General features: G+C 36.3%; 1 protein-coding gene across 1 annotated transcript in view; it reads left to right on the top strand.

Annotated features, from left to right (window-relative positions):
• PHTF2 (putative homeodomain transcription factor 2) overlaps positions 1-20,970 on the top strand; it is a 68,528-nt gene that overhangs the window by 27,358 nt on the left and 20,200 nt on the right. The window contains exons 4-9 of the mRNA XM_030478046.1: positions 3,071-3,140; positions 6,213-6,371; positions 11,395-11,560; positions 12,233-12,397; positions 16,852-17,053; positions 19,111-19,269. Coding sequence (XP_030333906.1) covers positions 3,071-3,140; positions 6,213-6,371; positions 11,395-11,560; positions 12,233-12,397; positions 16,852-17,053; positions 19,111-19,269 — 921 coding nt within the window. The remainder of the gene's footprint in view (positions 1-3,070; positions 3,141-6,212; positions 6,372-11,394; positions 11,561-12,232; positions 12,398-16,851; positions 17,054-19,110; positions 19,270-20,970) is intronic.

Genomic DNA, 20,970 nt, shown 5'->3' with positions numbered 1-20,970 from the left:
TGGGTTGGAAGGGACCTTAAAGATCATCGAGTTCCAAGCCCCTGCCACAGGCAGAGACACCTTCAACTAGACCAGGTTGCTCCAAGCCCCGTCCAAGCTGGCCTTGAACACTGCCAGGGATGGGGCAGCCACAGCTTCTCTGGGCAACCCGTGTCAGTGTCTCACCACCCTCGCAGGGAAGAATTTTTTCCTACTATGTAATCTAAATCTCCCCTCTGTCAGTTTAAAACCATTCCCCCTTGTCCTACGCCTACATGCCCTTGTAAAAAGTCCATCTCCAGCTTTCTGGTCACCCCTTTTAGGTACTGGAAGGCTGCTGTAAGGTCTCCCCACAGCCTTCTCTTCTCCAGGCTGAACAACTCCAAGTCTCTCAGCCTGTCTCCATAGGAGAGGTGCTCCAGCCCTCTGATCATCTCTGTGGCCTCCTCTGGACTTGCTTCAACAGGCCCATGTCCTTTTTATGTTGGGGGCCCCAGAGCTAGATGCAGTACTGTGGGGGGGGGGTCTCACCAGAGCGGAGTAGACAGGGAGAATCACCTCCCTCAATCTGCTGGACGCTTATGACAGAAGTTCTTGTAACTACTGTGTAATAGAGCATTATTCAAATAATGTATTGTAAATAATGCCTTGTGCTTCTTCAAAATGCATTTCACTTGGCTTGGGAGCCCAAAAACTAACAAATTAATGACTGCGTCTATAGGAGTTTGTGTTGACTGAGTTTATTATAGTAACAGTAACACTCAGACTACTAAGTTCAAGTATTGCACATTAGCGCTTTGATCTTAAAGCTCGTGTTTATAAATGAACCTTACTAAAAATCTAGAACTTTATTAATTTTTAGCAGGAAAGCTGTTTCTGATACTATAAATTTACAGTTTAGTTAGAAGTATAACAGTGTATCAAGATTAATTTTAAAATCTGTGCAAAAGAATTTTTACAATAATAGCAACTAATTTTTAGCATTTTTATTTAAACTTTATTTTTACTATTAGTTAGCTGAAATGTGTTTGGTGCTGAATAGAAATTGTATGAATTAGCTGGATGGGCCTAAACGATATGAAACACTATGAATATTTGTTTTAATTAAGTTTGAAACACTGCTGTTTTCCACATATATTACAGATATTTGTGATACATTAAGAAGACAGAGAAATTGCACCTGAATAAATGGAATTCTTTTACTGTGTGTGGCAAAAGTTAGAAGAACCAATTCAGTGTAGTCCATGGACACTGATGAAAGCGTTTGAGATTTGACCAATGGAATTTTTAAAGAATGTGTCACCGCTTCTTTTCCCGTGAAAGATGCATCAAGTTACACTGTTGACTTACTTTTTTGCAGAATTCTTTACTTATAATGAAAATGTAACTTTAGCCACAGTGGTAAAATTTTCCTAGGACTGTGCATGTGTTTCCAGGCGGTTATTTATTCTTAGAGGCACAGGCATCTTTATTTCAACATTCAAGAAAAATCTTGTGGCCCATAAGCAGTTACACATTTGAAAGTTATTCAGCATTTTATTTTTAAGATTTGAAATCTTATGAAATAGTGTGGCTCACGCAAGATTTCACAAGAGTCTGTAGATGGTTCTAGAATTATAGTTATTTCCAATTCTAATTATGGGCTTGTTTTCTTATTCCACATAAAATTACTGTGGTTTTAAGACTACTGTTCTGTAAAAATCTTGTATGTCAAGCTCTGTGCAGTGCTTAACCCTACATACAACTGGTTTTCTCTATTTGCCCTCCTCAGAGCACGTTTCGTCCTATCCACGTTTCAGTTCTATGTGCTAATTTTGTTTTCTTTCAAGCAAACTCTCATTTTTCCTAATAGACACTTCAGGTGGTGACTGTGTATCTAGTTCATTGTGAACCGTTTGGGGTTTTTTTTCCCAATTATTATTTCAGCATGAAAAATAAATCCGGTTGAATTCAAATGTGAGGAAATATTTTGAGCTGCGCTCTATCTGAACCATTTACTTGATATAGTTCTTATGAAGATTAACATTTCCAGATTCACTGGTATTTCTCTCATCCATAATAATTTAATTTTTATGCTTTCATCTAAATTTAATGTTTACATTTAAGTAATAAATGTTTTTATACATGGATGAAATATGACAATGACGGAAATCTACAGTTCACCAGTGAATTTAACTGTTTTTTGAATGAAAACAGTTAAACCACTTCCATTTTAATTCCATTTGTACCCAAAATATTTTTTGAGATACTACATTTTGCTCTATATAAATTGTATTATGTGGAATCATTATTGGCTGATGTGACCAAGAGCCTAATCTGAAGGGACTGGAATAAACTCATGGCTGTCTCTGAAGCTTGAGGGTACAGCATCACATTTTGGCATTAAAAACAAATGTTAAAGTTTTGCAAGATAGTTTGGCTCTTCAGTGAAGGAAGATGCTGTTTCTAAAAGACAAAATAAGCTGCTTTTTCTCCCTCCTGTTTTCTTGTTGTGTGGTGGGGTTTTTTTCTTCTCTTTTTAACAGGTTAATCTATATTCACTAGTAAGAAAAAATCAATACTTTTCTAGAATTTGGATTTCTGTCAGTGGAACTTGCTGATTAGTGGCGCTTGCGTTACAACATGATTTTCTATCTAGGTTTGGAAAGAAGGAATTGCAATGTAAGCATTTTGTGAAGTTTAATTAGACATCCAAGGAGAAAAGAGATTCAGAAAAGTAATTTGTTGTTAAAGTTCTGAAAACCTAATAGAAGCATATTACTAATTCTTGCAAGTGTGTGCGTATGTTGTCCGCATAATCCCAAACCATGAGAGATGAATGCTCAGTGCTTAAGTATGTTTGAGAAATTACCTCATGGGTCAGTAATTGGTTGGGTTTTGTTTAGGTTGAAAAGTGTGTAAAAGGCATTTATTGTGCCTTGTTCCTTAGAATGTTTATTTTATTATACTTTAAATCAATGAAGTTGACATATTTGTCTGAATTTTCAATAGCAGTATAGGTTAAATACAATTACTGACCACACAGATAGCTTTTCTTTCGTAATGTCTGTCATCTGCAGGAATGTATTTTGATAGTATTTGCCTATTGCAGGGTTTGAGAAACAAACCAAAGAAAACAGGACATGTGAAACCAGACCTCATAGATGTTGATCTTGTAAGAGGTAGGTCCTGAGCTAGAAAAAGCTGAATTTCTGAGTGTAAAAATAGCTGCCATCCTGTGTCTTATAACAAGAATGTATTAGTAAGCTTTTTTGAAAACAAACCTATAAACCTGAACAACCCCTCACCCCAAACTCCTCAAAACCTCCCACAACAAACCCTATGTAATTCCTCTTGAAGAAGATAGATATGAAATATTGTTAAAAGGTGACCTTTAGATTAAACTGAAGACTTAAAAACTTGTTCTAAATTTTGTATAGATTTAGGAAAAAAAAGGAACACATGGATTGTCATGGATCAAAGTTTTGGAGTTATTAGTTCAGAAATCTCGTACTGCCATGCATTCAGATTTCTTCCACATCTCGTGGCATATAGAGGAAAGGCTACGTTGAAATTTCTGGAGAGAAAAAATGATATAGGCCTTGAATATTTCATGTCTGTTTTAAATAGCAAAACAGCAACAGAAGGTCAGATGGTATGAAACTTTTCAAAAAGCCTTTAGTCTTCATTTATTTTTATCTTTATATAATTTCCCTTATGCCTCATGAAGGCTGAGGAAAACATTATTAGCATTATTTTCCACAAGCCCAGCAGCCAGCACAGTCTCCTGAATCTATTCCACATTGTGCTCTTTGAATTCAGTCTCAAATTAACTGAAGCATGTTGCTTTGCTCTTGCCCTTAGAGATACACAGGCACCCTCGCACCCAGAGCTCACCTTTAGAGACCTGCTTATGTCCTTGCTCTCTGCTTCACCCCTTCACCAGTGAGCCTGGCTTGACCTTCGCTTAGCACTGCCACACTCGCTCAGGTTGCTGTTACCACACACAAACGGCCCCGTGGCTCCTGTTCAGATGTCGGACTCTGGTGCTGGCACTCAGCTCTCTGTGTGCATACATGTGCACAGGACAGACTGCCCCTGCCCCTGGAGAGAGTTAAAGGAATTTAATAAGAAGATAGTATGGGCTGAGCTGATCGGGCACATGGCACGGCCAGACAAGCAGCATCCTAAGCAGCAGCTTTTTTTGCATGGCCTTACTCATGGCTTTACTTTTTATCTCCTTACTCATCAATTTCCCCCTGCTTGTTCCTCCCTAAATCACCTAAGCCCCTCCTTTCTCCCATCCTTGGTTCTTCCCTAGACATCCCATAGTAAGTTCTGTGCAATCTGAGCTCCTTTTTCCCTGTATCCCATGATCATAGAATCACAAAATGCACAAAATGGTTTGGGTTGGAAGGGACCTTAAAGATCATCCAGTTCCACCCCCCCTGCCACAGGAAGAGACACCTTCCACTAAAGCAGGTTTCTCAAAGCCCCGTCCAACCTGGCTGTGGACACTGCCAGGGATGGGGCAGCCGCAGCTTTTCTGGGCAACTGCAACCTATGCCAGTGTCTCACCACCCTCATAGTAAAGAATTTCTTCCTAATATCTATTATAAAATCTACCCTCTTTCAGTTTAAAACCACCCCCCCTTGTCACTATATGCCGTTTTAAAAAGTCCGTCTGCAGCTTTCTGGTCAGCCCTTTTAAGTATTGGGAGCTGCTCTAAGGTTTCTCCTGAGCCTTCTCTTCTCCAGGCTGAACAAGCCCAGCTCTCTCAGCCTCTTTTCATAAGAGAGATGCTTCAGCTCTCTGATTATCACTGTGGCCCTCCTCTGGACTTGCTCCAACAGGTCTGCATCCTTGTGTTGGGGACCCCAAAGCTGAATGTAGAAGACAGCCCCACAATGAGTCTTAAAATGAATCCCACACTCATTTTAAAGAAGGCGGCAACTTTTTTTCCTTTGAAAGGTGATTTGGAGAGCTGCTCTCAATGGCTCATGTTGACGGACAACAGAGCTGATGGCTTTGCTGGGACAGCCCAGGGAGGGGCCTTGTCAAGGTGCTCCTTCTATGATTTAGCTTTCTGTCTGCCCTTGTGCCTCTGTCCTGCTCTGGGCTTGGGCAGATGGGCCTTCAGTGATGGGCTGATGGCTCCATTGATGGGTCTGGAAGAATCCCAGCAGGGTATTATTTGGGCCTCTTCGACTGCCATTGTCTCTTTGAGGTCCTCTGTGGGTGTGCAGACCAGCTTTTATCCCATCACCTAACAATATAACTTTAAAAATGGGAATGTGAGAGAAAGAAAGAAAATCAAATAACATTTGAACTTTAAAGAAACAGAACCAAAAACTAAGTGTTTGTAGGAATTGAGGAACAGCAGTACACCATTTCAATATAGTGATACAGATGAATAGCATTTAAATGACTGCTCTGTGTGGATGTCTAAGTTGGTATTAAAGTAGTTCCAGTACTGGCAGTGTTTCATCTGTGCCAGCACAGAGCTCACTAATGCCAGTTCTACTTGTAAACAAGGTGGAGATGGCATAGCAGCATGCACGAGTTGCCCTTTCCAAGCAGTAACCTTGGCATAATTATGTCACACTCCCGTTAAGTAAATGTTATGCAGTTTTCTAGCTGCCAGAGAAGTGGGAATATTCAGGAATAAAAAGAAATGGAGGGATATAAGAGAGAAAGGACATTTGAATGAGTAAAATGAAAAATGGTGTAGAAGGAGAGGGTTCCCTGCTCCTGGGGCTGGTCCTCCTCTATACTTCTCAACCATATTCCATTTTGCTGAATGACATGGTTGGAGCAATTTACGGGTGTTGATGTTTTAGATCCTTTTTCTTGCCAGGAAAGGGCTCTGCTGTGCCTGCACAGGCATGTGGAATTTTCATGTGACTTCCTTTTGCTTCATAAAGTTTCTGACACATCAGTGAAACAATATTTTTAAATAATCTAATTTAAAATAATTTTTACATAGTAAGAAATGTTTTGTTATTCACACATTCCAAAATATAGGTATTTGTAGAAGTTCCTGATAATGGCAGTCAAGAGGGCACCAATAATTTACACATATTTTTGATTGAGGAGATGGTGAAATGGTGGAAGTATGATATTTATTAAAATAATCATGTTTAATAATTGCTCCTTTAAATAACTCTCTTAACTAACCCCCCTACTGAACAATAAAGTAATTATTAGCCATAACAATGAAATATATCAAAATGTCTTTTCTTTTTTTTTAAAGGATCTGCTTTTGCAAAAGCAAAACCTGAAAGTCCTTGGACATCTCTGACCCGCAAAGGAATCGTGAGAGTTGTTTTCTTTCCGTTCTTCTACAGGTGGTGGCTACAAGTGACATCAAGGGTCATCTTTTTCTGGCTGCTTGTTCTTTACCTTCTTCAAGGTAGAGTTGGATTACAGGATCAGCTTCAACTGAATGCCTTATTTTAACCATATGGAAGCTGCTGTATGTTACTTGGTTCACTTTATGCTGTTAAGGTTCATTGCAGTGTTTTCAGAAAATATTGGAATGACACAGTCCCAAAGATGTGTCTTTTGGTTAACATTCCCTTTACGTATATAAAGGTGGCATACTGAAAACTTAAGGATTTCCTCACAGGCTTTCTAAAGCATTAAGCACACGCTTAGGTTTCCAGGACTATCTAATTTATGTTCAGGACTGATCAATATCAAGGAACCTTTGGCTTAGGCAGTGTATTTTGTCTTGGGCTTTTGGTCTTTCTGGTACTTGTGCAGATCAAGAAGCAAGCAAGGCCAAACCTGCCAAGGTGCATGCAGCTTCAGCAGCCTGGTGGGATCGTCAGTTTCAGTCATCTTTTCAGGTGTTATTTTGTCACATCAGAAGCAGTGAACTTCTAGCTTATACTTTTGTCAGACCTTAGACATACTTCTGAATGACTGGCAAATGAGGGGCTTATTGTCCTACAGGCTTCCGCTGGTTTTTTTTCCATTGCAATGGGGAGGCTATGCATCTTAATTTTATATTTCCTAGATTATAGAAGGAATTCTGAGCAACTGTTAACAAACAGAAAGCAATTCACAGATTTCAGGATGCTCAATCTCGAGTTCTAGCAATCTGACTTTGTGCTTCTTTTACTTACATGCAATATATGAGGAAAATTAGAAAGGGAAGAATGTAGCGTAGTGAATTAGTAACAGTGTGGAAGTCACAAGAATAATAAGTGTATCAGAAGCATGGATCAGAACAAATGGAACAGAAAATTGGGAGCAATTTAAGTACCCTGAGAAGCTAAATGACTTATAAGTTTTCCACTGAAATCCAATTAAAATACAATATTACTTTTTCAATTTTGCCATCTGTCCTTGCAGTTGTGAATCACTGTATCATTTGGAAATTGCATTTAAAATAAGAAATGGAGTTAAAAAAAAAAGGTGCCAGTGCCTCTTCTGTGGTGATGTTAGCAGCTATAAAATGAATTTCCCAGTGCCAGTGCCCCAAAACTTGAAATATTGACAATTACTCCTGTGGTCTCATATCAAAACTTCTTATCCCTGCTTCCAGACAGGTGTTTAGGAAGTATTGTTACATATATTAGCATTTGTGTATACTGTGGTAAGTGATCCCATAGTATTAATAATTTTTATCTCATTCGTAGTGATATAGGTAGTAAAATATGTAAGTTTTAGTTCCTTTGTTACCATGTTCATAGGTGGTTTATTCTGAGAAACACCATTATAGTAATTTTTTATGTTCATGTTATTATATTTATTCTAAAAATATTCCCACACTTAATCTGTGGAGCCTCCATAAGACTCCAAAAGCAGCACAATAGTAACTCAATGCAGATTCTGAGTGCAAGCAACTTTTTTAGCACATTAACTACAGGACTATTTTGTGATTAACGTTTTTCCCTTCACGTTTCTCGGGATCTGTGATTTACTAAAATTACGGTTGGAATGCATCATTTCCCTAATCCATGTCGTCTGTAATGTGACAAAATATTTCTGATATTTCTGAGGATGCGAATTAACAAACATTGGAAAAGAATTAATAATATTCTGTGTGACTTTATAATCCAGCTATTTGAAAAACTCATTTAAATTTTGCTGAATTAACTGCAGAGGTTTTGGTGGTTTTTGAAATTTAAGACTTATAATGTATATGTAAATGAATTAAATTGACAATTTTTTAAGTTGGAAGCTATTTAAAACAAACCCCTCAAGCCTCTCCTTCTAGCACTTCTATGCAAGTTTTACTTAGATTTTACTCAGAAGCTGTGCTCAATTGTTCATTTTGTACCAACTTGGTAAGGCAGCACCAAAATGTCAAGAATCTATTAAGAGAATTTAACAACAAAACACTTCAAATTCCAGTGGCCGTATTTCTGCTCTGAATCTGAATTCAGTCTTGTAGCTCAGACTTTCTGTCACCATGACAGATTCTCCCTGACACTGTTGTAGAATGGTCTGACTTTATTTGTTTATATATGCTTAATTCAATTATTTTTCTTTTTTTTTTTTTTTTAATTGTTTTCTATTTATGAACTGCATTACTTGGAATTATTGCTTTGAAATCAATTAACTTTAGCAGGATACCTGCTAGCATTTATGTAAGTCTGCAGGAAAGAATTCTTTCCTTGGCTGTGGATTTAAATTCCAGGTTTTATTTACATTGGTTTCCTTTAGTATAAAGTGTGATTAGCAAAATGTGTGATAAGAGAACTACAGAGAAATGGTTTTTTATCCAAGGTCGTGGAACAGGCTGCTGAATTAGGATAGAAGTAAACCTTTTTCTTCTGACTCCTTATCTGTTTGGTGTACAGCGCTGCCTTATTTTTACTTTAAAAATGTTTCTATATTCTAACAAGAAAATGAAATGTGGCGTTATAGTGTGTATCTCAATTGTGTGTTTTTTCAGTATGAAACAAGAAACTTTAATAGTGATAGAATAATTGTTTATTGTGGTGAGATACATATATATGTATGTATGCATTTTTAAACTTGGTAATACAAATATTTCAAAGCTTTAAATGCTATAAAAATAAATGCTTGTTGGTTTTTGAAATGTACAGTTGCTTTCTTTGATACAGATTATTGCTCTTTGTGATATGATTTAATTTGTGTCTGTTTCACAAAATGAACCACTGTAGTTTAGAAAAGTACAAGTCCAAATCCTATAAATAAATAAAGAAATCATTAAAAGTGTTGTGATAAATTCTGTTCAGAAGCCTAGCTGTGTTGGTAGGGGCAATTCTAGGATAATCTGAACCACAACGTACTGACACACTGTGCAGAAAGAAGTTCTTGGATTTTCCTCCTATCCTACTGAAAACATCAGGAGATCGATAACGTTTTCTTAAATCTATGTGAAACTTCATGGTGGGAATCTTCAATCTACAGATTTGTATCTTCTGGAAGATGATGATTTCTTCCAGATTACTCTGCTTTGCTAAATGTGTTTTATGTAGTAAAAGTTATCTTTTAGTGAAGTTCGAAATTATATTGTGGAGGCCCAGTCCTGCAGATCATTTCACATGGATCTTTGGAGCTGTGTTCTCAGAAATATATGTTTATCCAAATTGTATAGTATGAGTCAAAATTGGCTACTTATTAACACTTTATTCCTCCTGAAGCTAATTGTATGTATGAGAAACTCAGATAAGCTCATTTAGGAAGAGGTGATACTAGCTGTAATTACCTTCTACTATCTGTACCTTTGTTTATTTTTTAATAAGCTGGATTTCTGATTGATGCATACTGTCTTTCTGAGAAATATCATCATGCAAAAACTTAGTCCATATATAGTAATAAAAGACACTTTATGTGTTCTATGTAAGACTTCTAAGTTAGGAAAAAGACTGATGGGAAATTAGAAAGAGATTACCACAACCAAAAATAATTCCGTTATGTTTCTAATACTGGTTTCCTTGCTAAAGATTGTTTCATGAAAACAACATCTAATCTCTTTTCATGGAAAACTTCGCATCACAGGTAGCTGCTGGGTTAGGTGTGGCTTCATGTGATATATTTTAGGTGTTTGAATGTGGCATATAAATTTGCATGTGGCTGTATATTTTTTCAGTTGATTTCAGTAAAGAGCTGGTGAAAACTGTTGAACTTTGGCCAGGTATTTCTTGTGCTAGGAACAGGTTTAAATTATGGGACTCACTTCTCAGTAGTACAAGAACAAAACCAAGTTCTCATGGGACATGCAGATATTAGGCACAGAGAATTATTCCTCTGTTCTGTTTCTGAATTCTCTCTCGGAGATTCTGTATTTTTTTTTCTTGATATCTTCTCTCAGCTGAGTTACAGAACATGACACTTCAAGCCACAGAGGCAGAGCAACAAGAATGTACAATAAGCAGAGAAAAGGGAGGGATCACCTGTTCTGTCTGCCCCATGTCTGTTAAGTGTGTTTAGATCGACTTGAAGCCTGTAAAGACATTTCTGAGTTGCAGAAATTATAGAAGTGATTGGGCTCTGGGTACAGGAGCAAGAAGAGCTACCTGGGTGTTGACTATATATGAAAAGTTATAGGTTACAAAAATAACAGTGGAAGCTGCTGCTTTTCCAATTACAAGTGCTACTTAGTCTTGGTCATTTTAGCTGGACCACCTCATAGTTTACATGGTTTGTCTCTGATCTTTCCTCATTGCTGGAAAATATACACACAAGTATATATGAAATGTAAATAGGGTTGCACTTACACATGTCGGTCTATCCATATGGGCAATTTTGTCCTTGGACTGGAATATGGAGTTTAAAATGCATTCTGCTAGTGAATATAAAGTTTCTAGGCTCAAGACTGTTGGTCCTTCTGGTATCAAAATAGATCTATGGTTGACAGAATCAGAGGCTAGTTGAGGTTGGCATGGACCTCTGGAGATAGTCTGAACCCTGCTCAAGGCACGGTCAGCTAGAACAGGTTGGTTGGGGCTGTGTCCAGTCAGGGTTTGAATATCTCCAAGGATGGAGAGACTTTGACCTGTGTGGCGAACCTGCTTGTGGTTTTGTGAGTTGTACACTGCATCATTATAGATGATACAGAAATAAATTTACTTGGGCTGCTTTAAGGATATCATTTGCTTTTTGGTTTTGTCTACGACTGAAGCTTCACCTTCATTTAAAGTTTCCTGACATGTCTAGCTTTCCAAATGCTTCCCCGCCTTACTTCATTATGCCACCTTTTTCTTGAGCAGTAGCTTTTACGTAAGTGTAAAAGAAGAGATGGATATTAAGTCAGTAGGCAACTATTTAAATCTTTATTACTGACTATTTCATTGCAATTATCATCCCTTCCTCTCAGAATTACATGGGTTGGTTTAAAATGCAGGTAAAGGACTAGATCTGAGTGTTTGTCTTTTTAAGAAAAACCATGTTACGAGTTGGCCATTTCAGACATTGCAAATATTGAACTCAACTTCATTTCCCTTCTTTTCCAGTTGCTGCTGTAGTGTTATTCTATACAGCCCAAAGCCCACATAATATACCTCTGACTGAAGTAATTGGGCCAATATGGCTAATGTTGCTACTTGGAACTGTGCATTGTCAGATTGTTTCAACACGAACTCCTAAGCCACCCCCCAGCACAGGGGGTAAAAGAAGAAGGTATAGTCTATATTATAGTACTTATTTAGGATTGTTAAACTGTTCTAAAGAACGTGCATGAAAAACTGGAGGGGTTTACAGTCTCTGCTTGGCAAGAGATGAGAAATTGGTACTCTTTTTATCTGAGTTCTTAATTGGTGCTCTTTAACTTTTATGCATTGACTAATTTATGCATTATTTTATTTGAATTTTGATGCATTGAATCTGACATTTTGCCTCAAACAGTTTGTATCTGAATAGCGGTAGAGTGACAGTATTTACACTGCTCCAAGTTTAGTTTTGTAACTCCATGCACTACTGACTCATGATCTTTGTGAGAAACATACATTAAAGGAGATGCTACTGGAACTGTAGAATTCAAGTCTTCCTGCAATTCACTAAGTATGGTTGCTGCAGTGAATTGTCCCATTAGAACAGGAAGACCTGCAGTAGTGAACTTTGCGGGTCTAAGCCTCTCATGGTGAGATGAAATGTATTTTGGCTTTAAGTGTTATGATAATGAGTGTTGAGGTTAGTTTTATTAAATGGAGTGTATTAAATTGATGTGATAAAGCTTTAGTAAAGTATTTTGAAATCTTGCTTGTTTTTGCATGCTTAAACTGCTGAACACGTTATAGAATTAGTAGATTGCACTCACAAAGCTACCTTCAATTTTGATCTCTTCTGATGAAGGAAATTAAGGAAAGCAGCACATTTGGAAGTACATAGGGAAGGAGATGGCTCTAGTACCACAGATAACACACAAGAGGGAACAGTGCAGAGCTACGGTACAAGCACCTCTTGCAGTATTGGCGCTGTCTTCAGAGATATCTGGCATGCTGCTTTCTTTTTATCAGGGTTTGTATTTATTCAAGGCTACATATGTGTTAGAGATGCATTATCCCTTTTCTAAATAAGTAAACATTGATGTAATGATTAAACTTTTGTTGATATAGTTTTTGTTCTCTAATAGTAAACTCATTTCAGTATTTGAACATGTACTAATGTGTTGTTTCTTGGCTCTCATAAATGCTGATGCAATTATACGTTGATGTAGGAGTACTCCGTGGGCTATTGGGAATGAACCAACTCAGTTTCTCAATTTTAATCAAATAAGAAAATTTGACTCTTAAGTTTTCTTTATTACATTACCTGCTTATTACTCTGACAGAATGCTTTTTGAATTGTATGACTGTCATCAAATAACACGCTTTTTGTGAAGGAAAAGCCTTTAGGATTCAAATAGGCACAGTGCTTAGTTTATAAATAAACATTGAAGATGCATTTTCTAATGATTGGAAGAAGCAACTAACCCTGTTACATTCCAGAGCTGTTTTGCAAGTGATTGATCTGATAACGTAGTGCTCCAGGCAATTAAAAGTTAAAAACACATTCTGTAGCAGTCTGTGTTCAAGATACACACAGCATTGTGAGTGCTATAGATCAGCATTTATTAGCAGGAGAAAATATGCTCATAAAAATAGTAGGAAATTGAGAAAAGGGATACTGCAAGTTATTATATTGATGTTTTGTTGTGCATGCTGCATCGTAAATATGGCAACACTAACATGTCTGTCATACTTGTGATATGTGCTCTTAACCACTGGTAAAGCTTACTTTATGTGGTGTTACATTCTGGGAATATCTAGCTGAAACCCTGGAGAAGTTTTTTGAAATGTTTAAAAATATTGCAAGAGGAGAGTTCCTCTGCCTTTTTTCTGTGTAAGAAGAAGCTGCCTTTGACAAACTATGAGTCACAGTGATAGACACCACTGCTGTTCTTTGGGCTGTGTGCATTACTTTCTGCTGTGCTTCGAGTGTAATCTTGTACACTTTTGAGTGTTTTCCACTCATGGAAGATGCTGATGTGCAGTAAGAAGAGGAGTGTTGGAAGTTTCTTTTTTCTTTTTTTCCCTTCCCTCGTATTGAGCTCAGAGTGTTTTCAGTTCAGAAGGGTTCGGTGGGACTTGCTTTAAGGACTTGTTTAAGCCATTTAATGAGAAGTATTGTGTGTTTGTGTATATGTATAATATATATACATATATATATTACTTGGTGATGTTACTGAAAAAACTCTTATGAAACCTCACTGCAAGGAAGCTCTTTAGTGATAGCTCTCCTGATTCTTAAGATGTATTTCGAAGCTTTTTAGATGAGGACATTAGAATGTCTCATTAGTGTTTATTTACAGTAGTTTTCCACATATATTAAGCTTTAAGATACCATTTTGTGGAATTTTAAATATAAGTCTTAAACGCATGGTTTCAAAATTAACCTCAAATTGTGTTCTTTGCTTTAGGGCAGGACCCTCTGTACTCAGATCATTTGTCTACACGCAGGTCATTGGTAATCTGGAACTATGTATTCAATAAACTTTTGAATGGCAAAACTCAGTCTGACTAATAAGATATAATTCTAAACTTCAATTCAGCACAGAGCCAATTTAGAAATACTAATTATTAATTTCACCGGAAAGGATGTCAATATTCAAATAGGTAGTTTATTCAGAATGCAGCACTGATTTGGGACTTGGCTCAAATGTGTTCTTGCTCCACTTGTGGAAATCTTTCAATTGAAACTTCTTTAAAAGTTTTGCAGGGAGGAGGTTTGGGGTTTTTTTTGACCAACTCCAATTAAAATACAGGGGAACAGAATACTTGACAGTGAAAATCTACAGTCTTGAAGAAACATGATTTACATAGAATTATAGAATGGTTAGAGTTGGAAAGTACGTCTTCCTTAATATTTTCTCTAAGTAACGCATGATTAAGACTGAAAGTCGTTCTTGAGTTAGCTTTTGTATATGTTCAAGCTTTTTAAGACCTTGGCTATATTCATGGTGTTGTCCTGTCTTACTCTTAAATACTTCGAATTCTAGCATGAAATTTTAAAAGTTGATTAATGATGGGTATCTATATAGTAATTCTAGGAAACTATGCATTTCTATCACGGAAGTATTGTTCATGTTTCTTATTGTTTTTTATCAGTATAGTGCACCCTAATGATAAGTAGAAATGTATGCTTTTCTGGCTTGAGGCTTACACTTAAATTTAGGGATTCTTAAAAAAAATAACTTTGGTTCCTACATTAGAGACAAATGAAAGACTTTGGTCAAGTTACCTGTTTTTCAAAATGAGTCTTCGTTGGTATCTGACTCGTCTTTGTCTTGCAATTTTAGCAACATTGCTTGGGTAGTGAAGTCCTATCTGAACAAATTATATCTACGTTGTTTTTTTCTCTTATTTGCTACTACTCAACTGTTTGAAGCTGCTTCTTCCTAGTAGCTTTCAAATTTAATGTGAAATGCATAGAAACATCTCAGATTAACTGTGGTATAGTTGTCCTGTTACTCCACTTACACAGCTAAGTAACTTGTGGAGTAATGATTGGATGTGTACATCTGTGTACGTGATGAAACCTGCATTCCCTTTTGCACTGTTAAGAAGAATTTTTTAAAAGTGCTAAAAGTATATTTAATGCATTAAAAATTGTCTTCTCTGGGTTCCACCTTATTGCAGATAATTTCATGTTAGTGCTACTTCCTAGTGCTCACAACTGAGCTTACTGAAACATACGATTTCACAATGAGTTGCCCCTGAAATGCTGGTACATGCTTTATTCCAGAAGTGGAACAGCAAATTTTTCCATTAAGTAATAAGCTAAGCTTTCTCTTCCTTCAGTTGTCTTATCTTCATTAACTTAGTTAAACAATGACATTATGAAAGGCCACAGAAATAAAGCTGTAACATGTTTACTATTGATAGTTTGACTTTTTTGTCCAAAGCCTCAATAACGTTTTGGATCATCTACTTAATGAACCTAGAAAATGAAAACTCTGTATGTGAGTTTTGGTAATCTGCAAACAGGAGATACACTAGCTACTTCTCCACCACAAAACACATGCTAAAGCATCTTCCTGTCTCTCTATCTTTGTAAGCTTATAATAAAAATTAATCTATGCAAATACATAATAACTACAGAAAGTGTTTCTGCTGGTTTTGTACTCATTTAGAAATAAAGTTAGCTAAGAATTTAGGGAATGGATTTTTCCCTTTTATCCAGCTCTCTCTAGCCACTTTTTGTGCTCAGGTCTTCCCCGTATGTATGGGATACCTTATCTTGGGAGGAATGTGAGGCGACTATCCCAGTTCTCTTGATTTGTTTGATGTACTTGTTAAAGAGGAATTTAATCTTCTGCTGTGTAATCCAAGCTCTTACAGAATGCCTCACTCCTTAAAGAGAAATGCAATGCGTATTCCCTCATAGAAGCGCAAGATCAATTGAACAGATTCTTGATGGTTTTATGTCCGGTATTCTACATCTAATAAAAATTAAAAAAATCTGGAAACTTGATTTAAAACACTGTGCCCCCCTCCAAGTGTTCTCAACCAAAATCTAATAAATACAAGATACTAATTGCTTAAGTGAAGAATTAAAGTAGTCTCTATTGATAAGGTAGCAAGCTACTATTCCTTTGCATTCCTTCGTTGACTGCACTTCCTAATTTGGAAGTATAATCATTCAAGTGTTTGCTTTGAGAAAGCCATTTTCTGGCATTAGACATTCTTGCTGCTACATTTATTGACTAGATAAGGGCCTTGGCGTCTAGAGAATGTTATAGAAGACTATTCATCAATATTTAGTAGTCTTAGGAATAATAATACTGAAGTATAATTCATAACCTTATTTTGTGATTTGAAAACAGGCTCAGTTAGTGCGTTTGTAAGCTATATTGAAACATGTTGCCAGGGGTGTTACTGGATAATATGGGAAAAATTAAATTAAACACCTTCAGTTTAGTAGTGTTCTCAATAAGGCGAGTGTGTTTAAAATAGTAACAACAGAACCCATCTGTGTACAGAATACTAACAGCATGTTTGTTTGCAACTTCAGGAAATGGCATACTTGCTTTGAATTAATAACACTTAAACTTTTAGCATACCTCTTATTTTGTTGTTGTTAAGATAGAATAGAGAAGTTTCTCATTCACATTTGAGGCTTGTGGTTCTAATATTGCCAAAGTTGCTGTGAAGTTTCAGTTTTAACACATAGGTTTCCTTCTTTCTTCCAGTAGCTAATGATACAATTTTCTTTCAGACACTGACAGTTCCTTTTGTAACACTTTGGGAAAGTATAATGTGTATTATATAGAAGACTAAATAGTTACAAATATTGCATCGGATGTTAATATTGTTAGTTTGTGGTCATCTTAGTTGAACTAAAATGGCTTGAGAGGGATAAGCAGGATTTAGACTGGAAAAAAACCTGAGAGAATCATTAATTTAATACATATATATTTGTTTCAAATATAGATCTAAGAAAGCAAAAATCTCAATAGATAAATCCACGGAGACTGATAATGGGTACGTGTCCCTTGATGGGAAAAAGACAGGTAAAAGCAATGAAGAATGTATTCAGGCCCATGAACGTCGATGCGAGGTGATTAAACCAGAAGAGTCGGGGTGGAGCACTGCAACAGTGAGAGATGCCTTCAGCAATCACAGTCATCACAAAGTAAGTGTGCTTCGTTGCTTTCAAAGCAAAGTTATTAATTTGTCCAATGGTATGTGAGGTGTATTCTTACGATGCTTTTGATGCATTCTTATCTACTTTACCCTTAAAAAGGTTTTTAAAATTAAATCAGGTGTAGGACCCTGGGGCAAAAACTTATTTTATTTCATCCTTAGATTCCTAGCCTTTCCTTTTTCTTGTAGGAGGATCAAAACATTCTTTGTCATTCTGTATTTCAGTGCACAAATTTGTGTGCTGTCTTTTATCTGTGTTTTTTTACCAGCTAAACACACTGTACCTTCGCCTGTCTCTTTGATACTTTGGGGACAGGTCTGTCTATGGTAAAATGGAACAAATCTTGGATCACTTACAGTTTACAATTTTGAGGTAATTTTTGAATTGGTCTGTGTAGAAGATGAGGAAAGCATGATTTCCCTCTCAGTGAAGTAGGCAGGGCTCTATACTCAGGAGTAGGGATGGGATGGAAGCGTAGTAAGTGGTAATGAAAGAAAACAGAACTTTCAGTTTGTCTGGGTCTTATTATCTCCTGGATATCCTATTTTCATCTTACTGTTCTATGGAATAGCTTTTCCAAAACATGTTTTCTGGCTCTCTTATAATTGGCATTTGAACATATATTGACAGTGTTATACTTGACTCTCCCTCATTGGTAATTGCCATCAATGATCAATCATAACAAAAAGTTTTTTCCATGATCATATCAAAGGAAAAGTTATTCTACTGGAAGTCTACAAGTAGACATTTTTATAAAGGAAGGGCATTCTTTGTAGATTTCATAGCCAAATTATTTAACAACCCCTTAAAAATTCCTATGATTAAGTCAGAATGAGGGTGATGAAGGTTCATCTCGGGGCAAAAAGTTCACTGTGTTGCTCTGCAGGAGGTGTTTTCTCAGCAGTGATAGCAACTGACGTTCGGTCGTCTTTGTAAGTTCCAAGCATTTTGCATTCTTGAAATTCAACAAATCAAGGATATAAAAAAGTAATAAGAGAATAAATTGAATAAAATAAGAAGTAATCTTAAAAGAGTTTTCAGTTACTTTGATAGAATGGATGAAATATTGTCTATGTTTAACTTGCTTGGTGAGTATGCATCCACATTAAAGAGAAGCTGGCACAGGCGAAATAGGCTCCTCTCTTTACTCCTTCTCATCTCTTTCTCCAGAAACAATCAATACATGTTGGTGCCACTGCATGATAGTAGATAAGACACCACAGGCTGTTTTGGTGTCTCTCTTTGTCTATACAACTTAGCTGTTAAAAAAGTGAAATGAGTTGACCTCGAAGCATCTCAGAAAACAGATGATGGAAAAGAGAATGATGTTGCCAGGGAAGGGAAAGGATTTGTTGTAGAGAATAGCTTCAGTATTTTTGTCCTTTTAGCATTTCATTGACGACAGGAAGACTCCAAAGGAAGCTTTACAGGGTCCTATCCAGTGATCTCATAATAAATGAGCATATACAAAAATGTTTTAGACAGCTGAATTACCCTTTGCTGCCTGGTTTTCTTTCTGTTACTCTAAGGGCTACTTTAATTTTAATTTAAAATCAGGGGAATAGAAAGTGGAATAAATTAATGATCTGACTATTCTGCATGCAATCTGTAGCACTTGATCTTTGGAAGAAGAGGTAAATGTTAACTTTGTACTATATGTGTTGATAATTCAGTGTTACAGGGTCTGCTACCGCAGTTTTGGTGGGATTTTTTTGTTTGCCCCACCACCAATTTTGGTACTATATTGCCTCTAAGCCTTTTATGGTAGGTTCAGTTTAGACAAAATCACATTAAAATAAAAATGTTAGAATTTTTCTTTACTGTGATATGAGCTTGCCCTTCATCATCTGAGAAATGTTTATTTTGATGTTAGAATTTCTATTTTAGAATTCCTGCTGTACCACTTAGTTTTGACATTTGGAAGTGTGTTAATATCAGATTTAACTGAGCTCAGATAATAATGTTGAAGAAAGATTTCAGTAGGTGAGAATAAGACCTAATAAATATGAGTATATGTCTTACTAATACTGTATTTCTTGCATTAGGATACTCACAGGGCTGTGACAAATTTATCAGATGAAGTTTCTAGTGAGGAGGGGCCTGAAACTGGATATTCTTTACGTCGCAATGTAGACCGCACTTCTAGTGATTGTATACTTCGAAACAGGAAATCTCACCATTATAAGAAACACTATCCCCTGGAGGTATGTTATTTTCCATTGCTTCTTTTCTGTAAGTTGTTAAAACCTCTTGGTTTCTTATTGAATAGAATTTTCCTCAAATCCTTTTTCTTCTATATTGGATTTTAGGAGTCTGTTAACTGGAAGTCACGCTAGTAGGGGACAGGGATGTTTTGCTTTCTTTTTTTTAAGAATAACAACATTTTGAAATTAAGAGGGTTTTTATTTAATTGGTTTTGAGCTTCATCTTATTTTTCCATTTGTTGCAAGGAGCCTAAATATATTCTATAGATATTGCATCAGGTTATGGCCAATTGCTGCTGTCTCTTGATGGCAGTAATCTCCTCTGGAAACTTGATTTGTTACAGAAACACTAGTAAGTGGCAATATGCAAATTTTCATCATTCTAATGCTGCTGTTTCTCTCCATTTAATTATTCTTCGGATCACCAGCCTTCTTGTGGAGAAGTCTGATTGAGTCCACCTCCAAGTTTTCATTCCTTCACATTTATTGTAACAATCATTTAAAATATTGTCAGGAAATCTCAACAAAATTGTTAATGCGTAAAAATACTGAAATGTTAAGAGAGTTGATGACACCATAGCTTAGATGAGGAGAATTCATAGATTCCTTGTTAGCAGAGTCCTTAATTGTAAGGACTCAGACACTGAAAACAAAGGGATATGTTATGTATGTGCTTTTATTGATTTACAATTTTAAATAAGTTATGGTCTTTTTTGCTAGTGGTATGTAACAGCAGATATACGGAACATGTTTTTAAAAGGCTGTATTGCCATTTTTACATGAGGCCTGTGAGAAAACAGCATAAAGAGTAATTTCAGTGCTTACAAAAGTCCACTTACAGATGGGTTTAATAGGCAGAACCTCATGAGCAAGCTTTCTCCTTTATATAAGAATGTCTCCTTAGATGGGTTCAGATACTGCTTTCTCTGACAGCAGTTGCAAAGATCTGAAGTTGTTGCTTTGCATAAAACCATTATTAGATAATCTTCTATTCCTCTGGGGAAGACTGTGTAGATATCTTCAGAAGCTGAAGAGACAAAATTTGCTCCGTGTGTAGCTTTGGCAGTAATATTTTATACTTGTTCCCCATTTACTTATCTAAGTGCTGCTGTGAAAGAGGAAGCTTTTCTTTGTTGTTACCAACTCGCCTCCCCCACACGATTACAGAGGAAATGAAACAATAGTTTTCAAATCTGTGAAAGCTTTCTTTGTATTTAAAAAAAAAATAAATTAGTGAAGTCAGTGGATATACTCTCAACTTGTGTCCTACATTTTCTTTTCTAATCATGTTTACTTGTCAACTTGATTGTTGTTTGAGCAAGCTTTTTCAATGTTCCTTCTTTATTAACTGCAGGACTCCAGTGGTACCCAGTAGTGACTGCCTTCTATAAATATTTATTTATCTAATTTTGGGAAGAAAAAAGTAGTTCAGACTTTCTGCATTCATGTTATCCTTCACTTTGTAAAATAAAGGGAAAGAGTTGAGACCAAATTTTTTCTAAATATTTCTTTACAAAATTGCTTCCATGAAATACATTAAGCATGATTTTCAGGAAGAACAAAGGACACTTCTTCAGATAATAGTACATTAACATCATATTAAATTAGTACAACTTGCTTGATTATTTTTTTTCAGGGTAAAAATTGTGTATATTCTCGAAACTGGTAGAAGGAAAGAAATTTTGTGTAAGAGGGAATGGA

Source organism: Strigops habroptila, chromosome 3, assembly GCF_004027225.2.
Source record: "Strigops habroptila isolate Jane chromosome 3, bStrHab1.2.pri, whole genome shotgun sequence".
In the NCBI taxonomy this organism is placed as follows: domain Eukaryota; kingdom Metazoa; phylum Chordata; class Aves; order Psittaciformes; family Psittacidae; genus Strigops; species Strigops habroptila.
The sequence above is the reverse complement of the archived record's forward strand: the minus strand, read 5'-3'. Positions and strand labels throughout refer to the sequence as shown.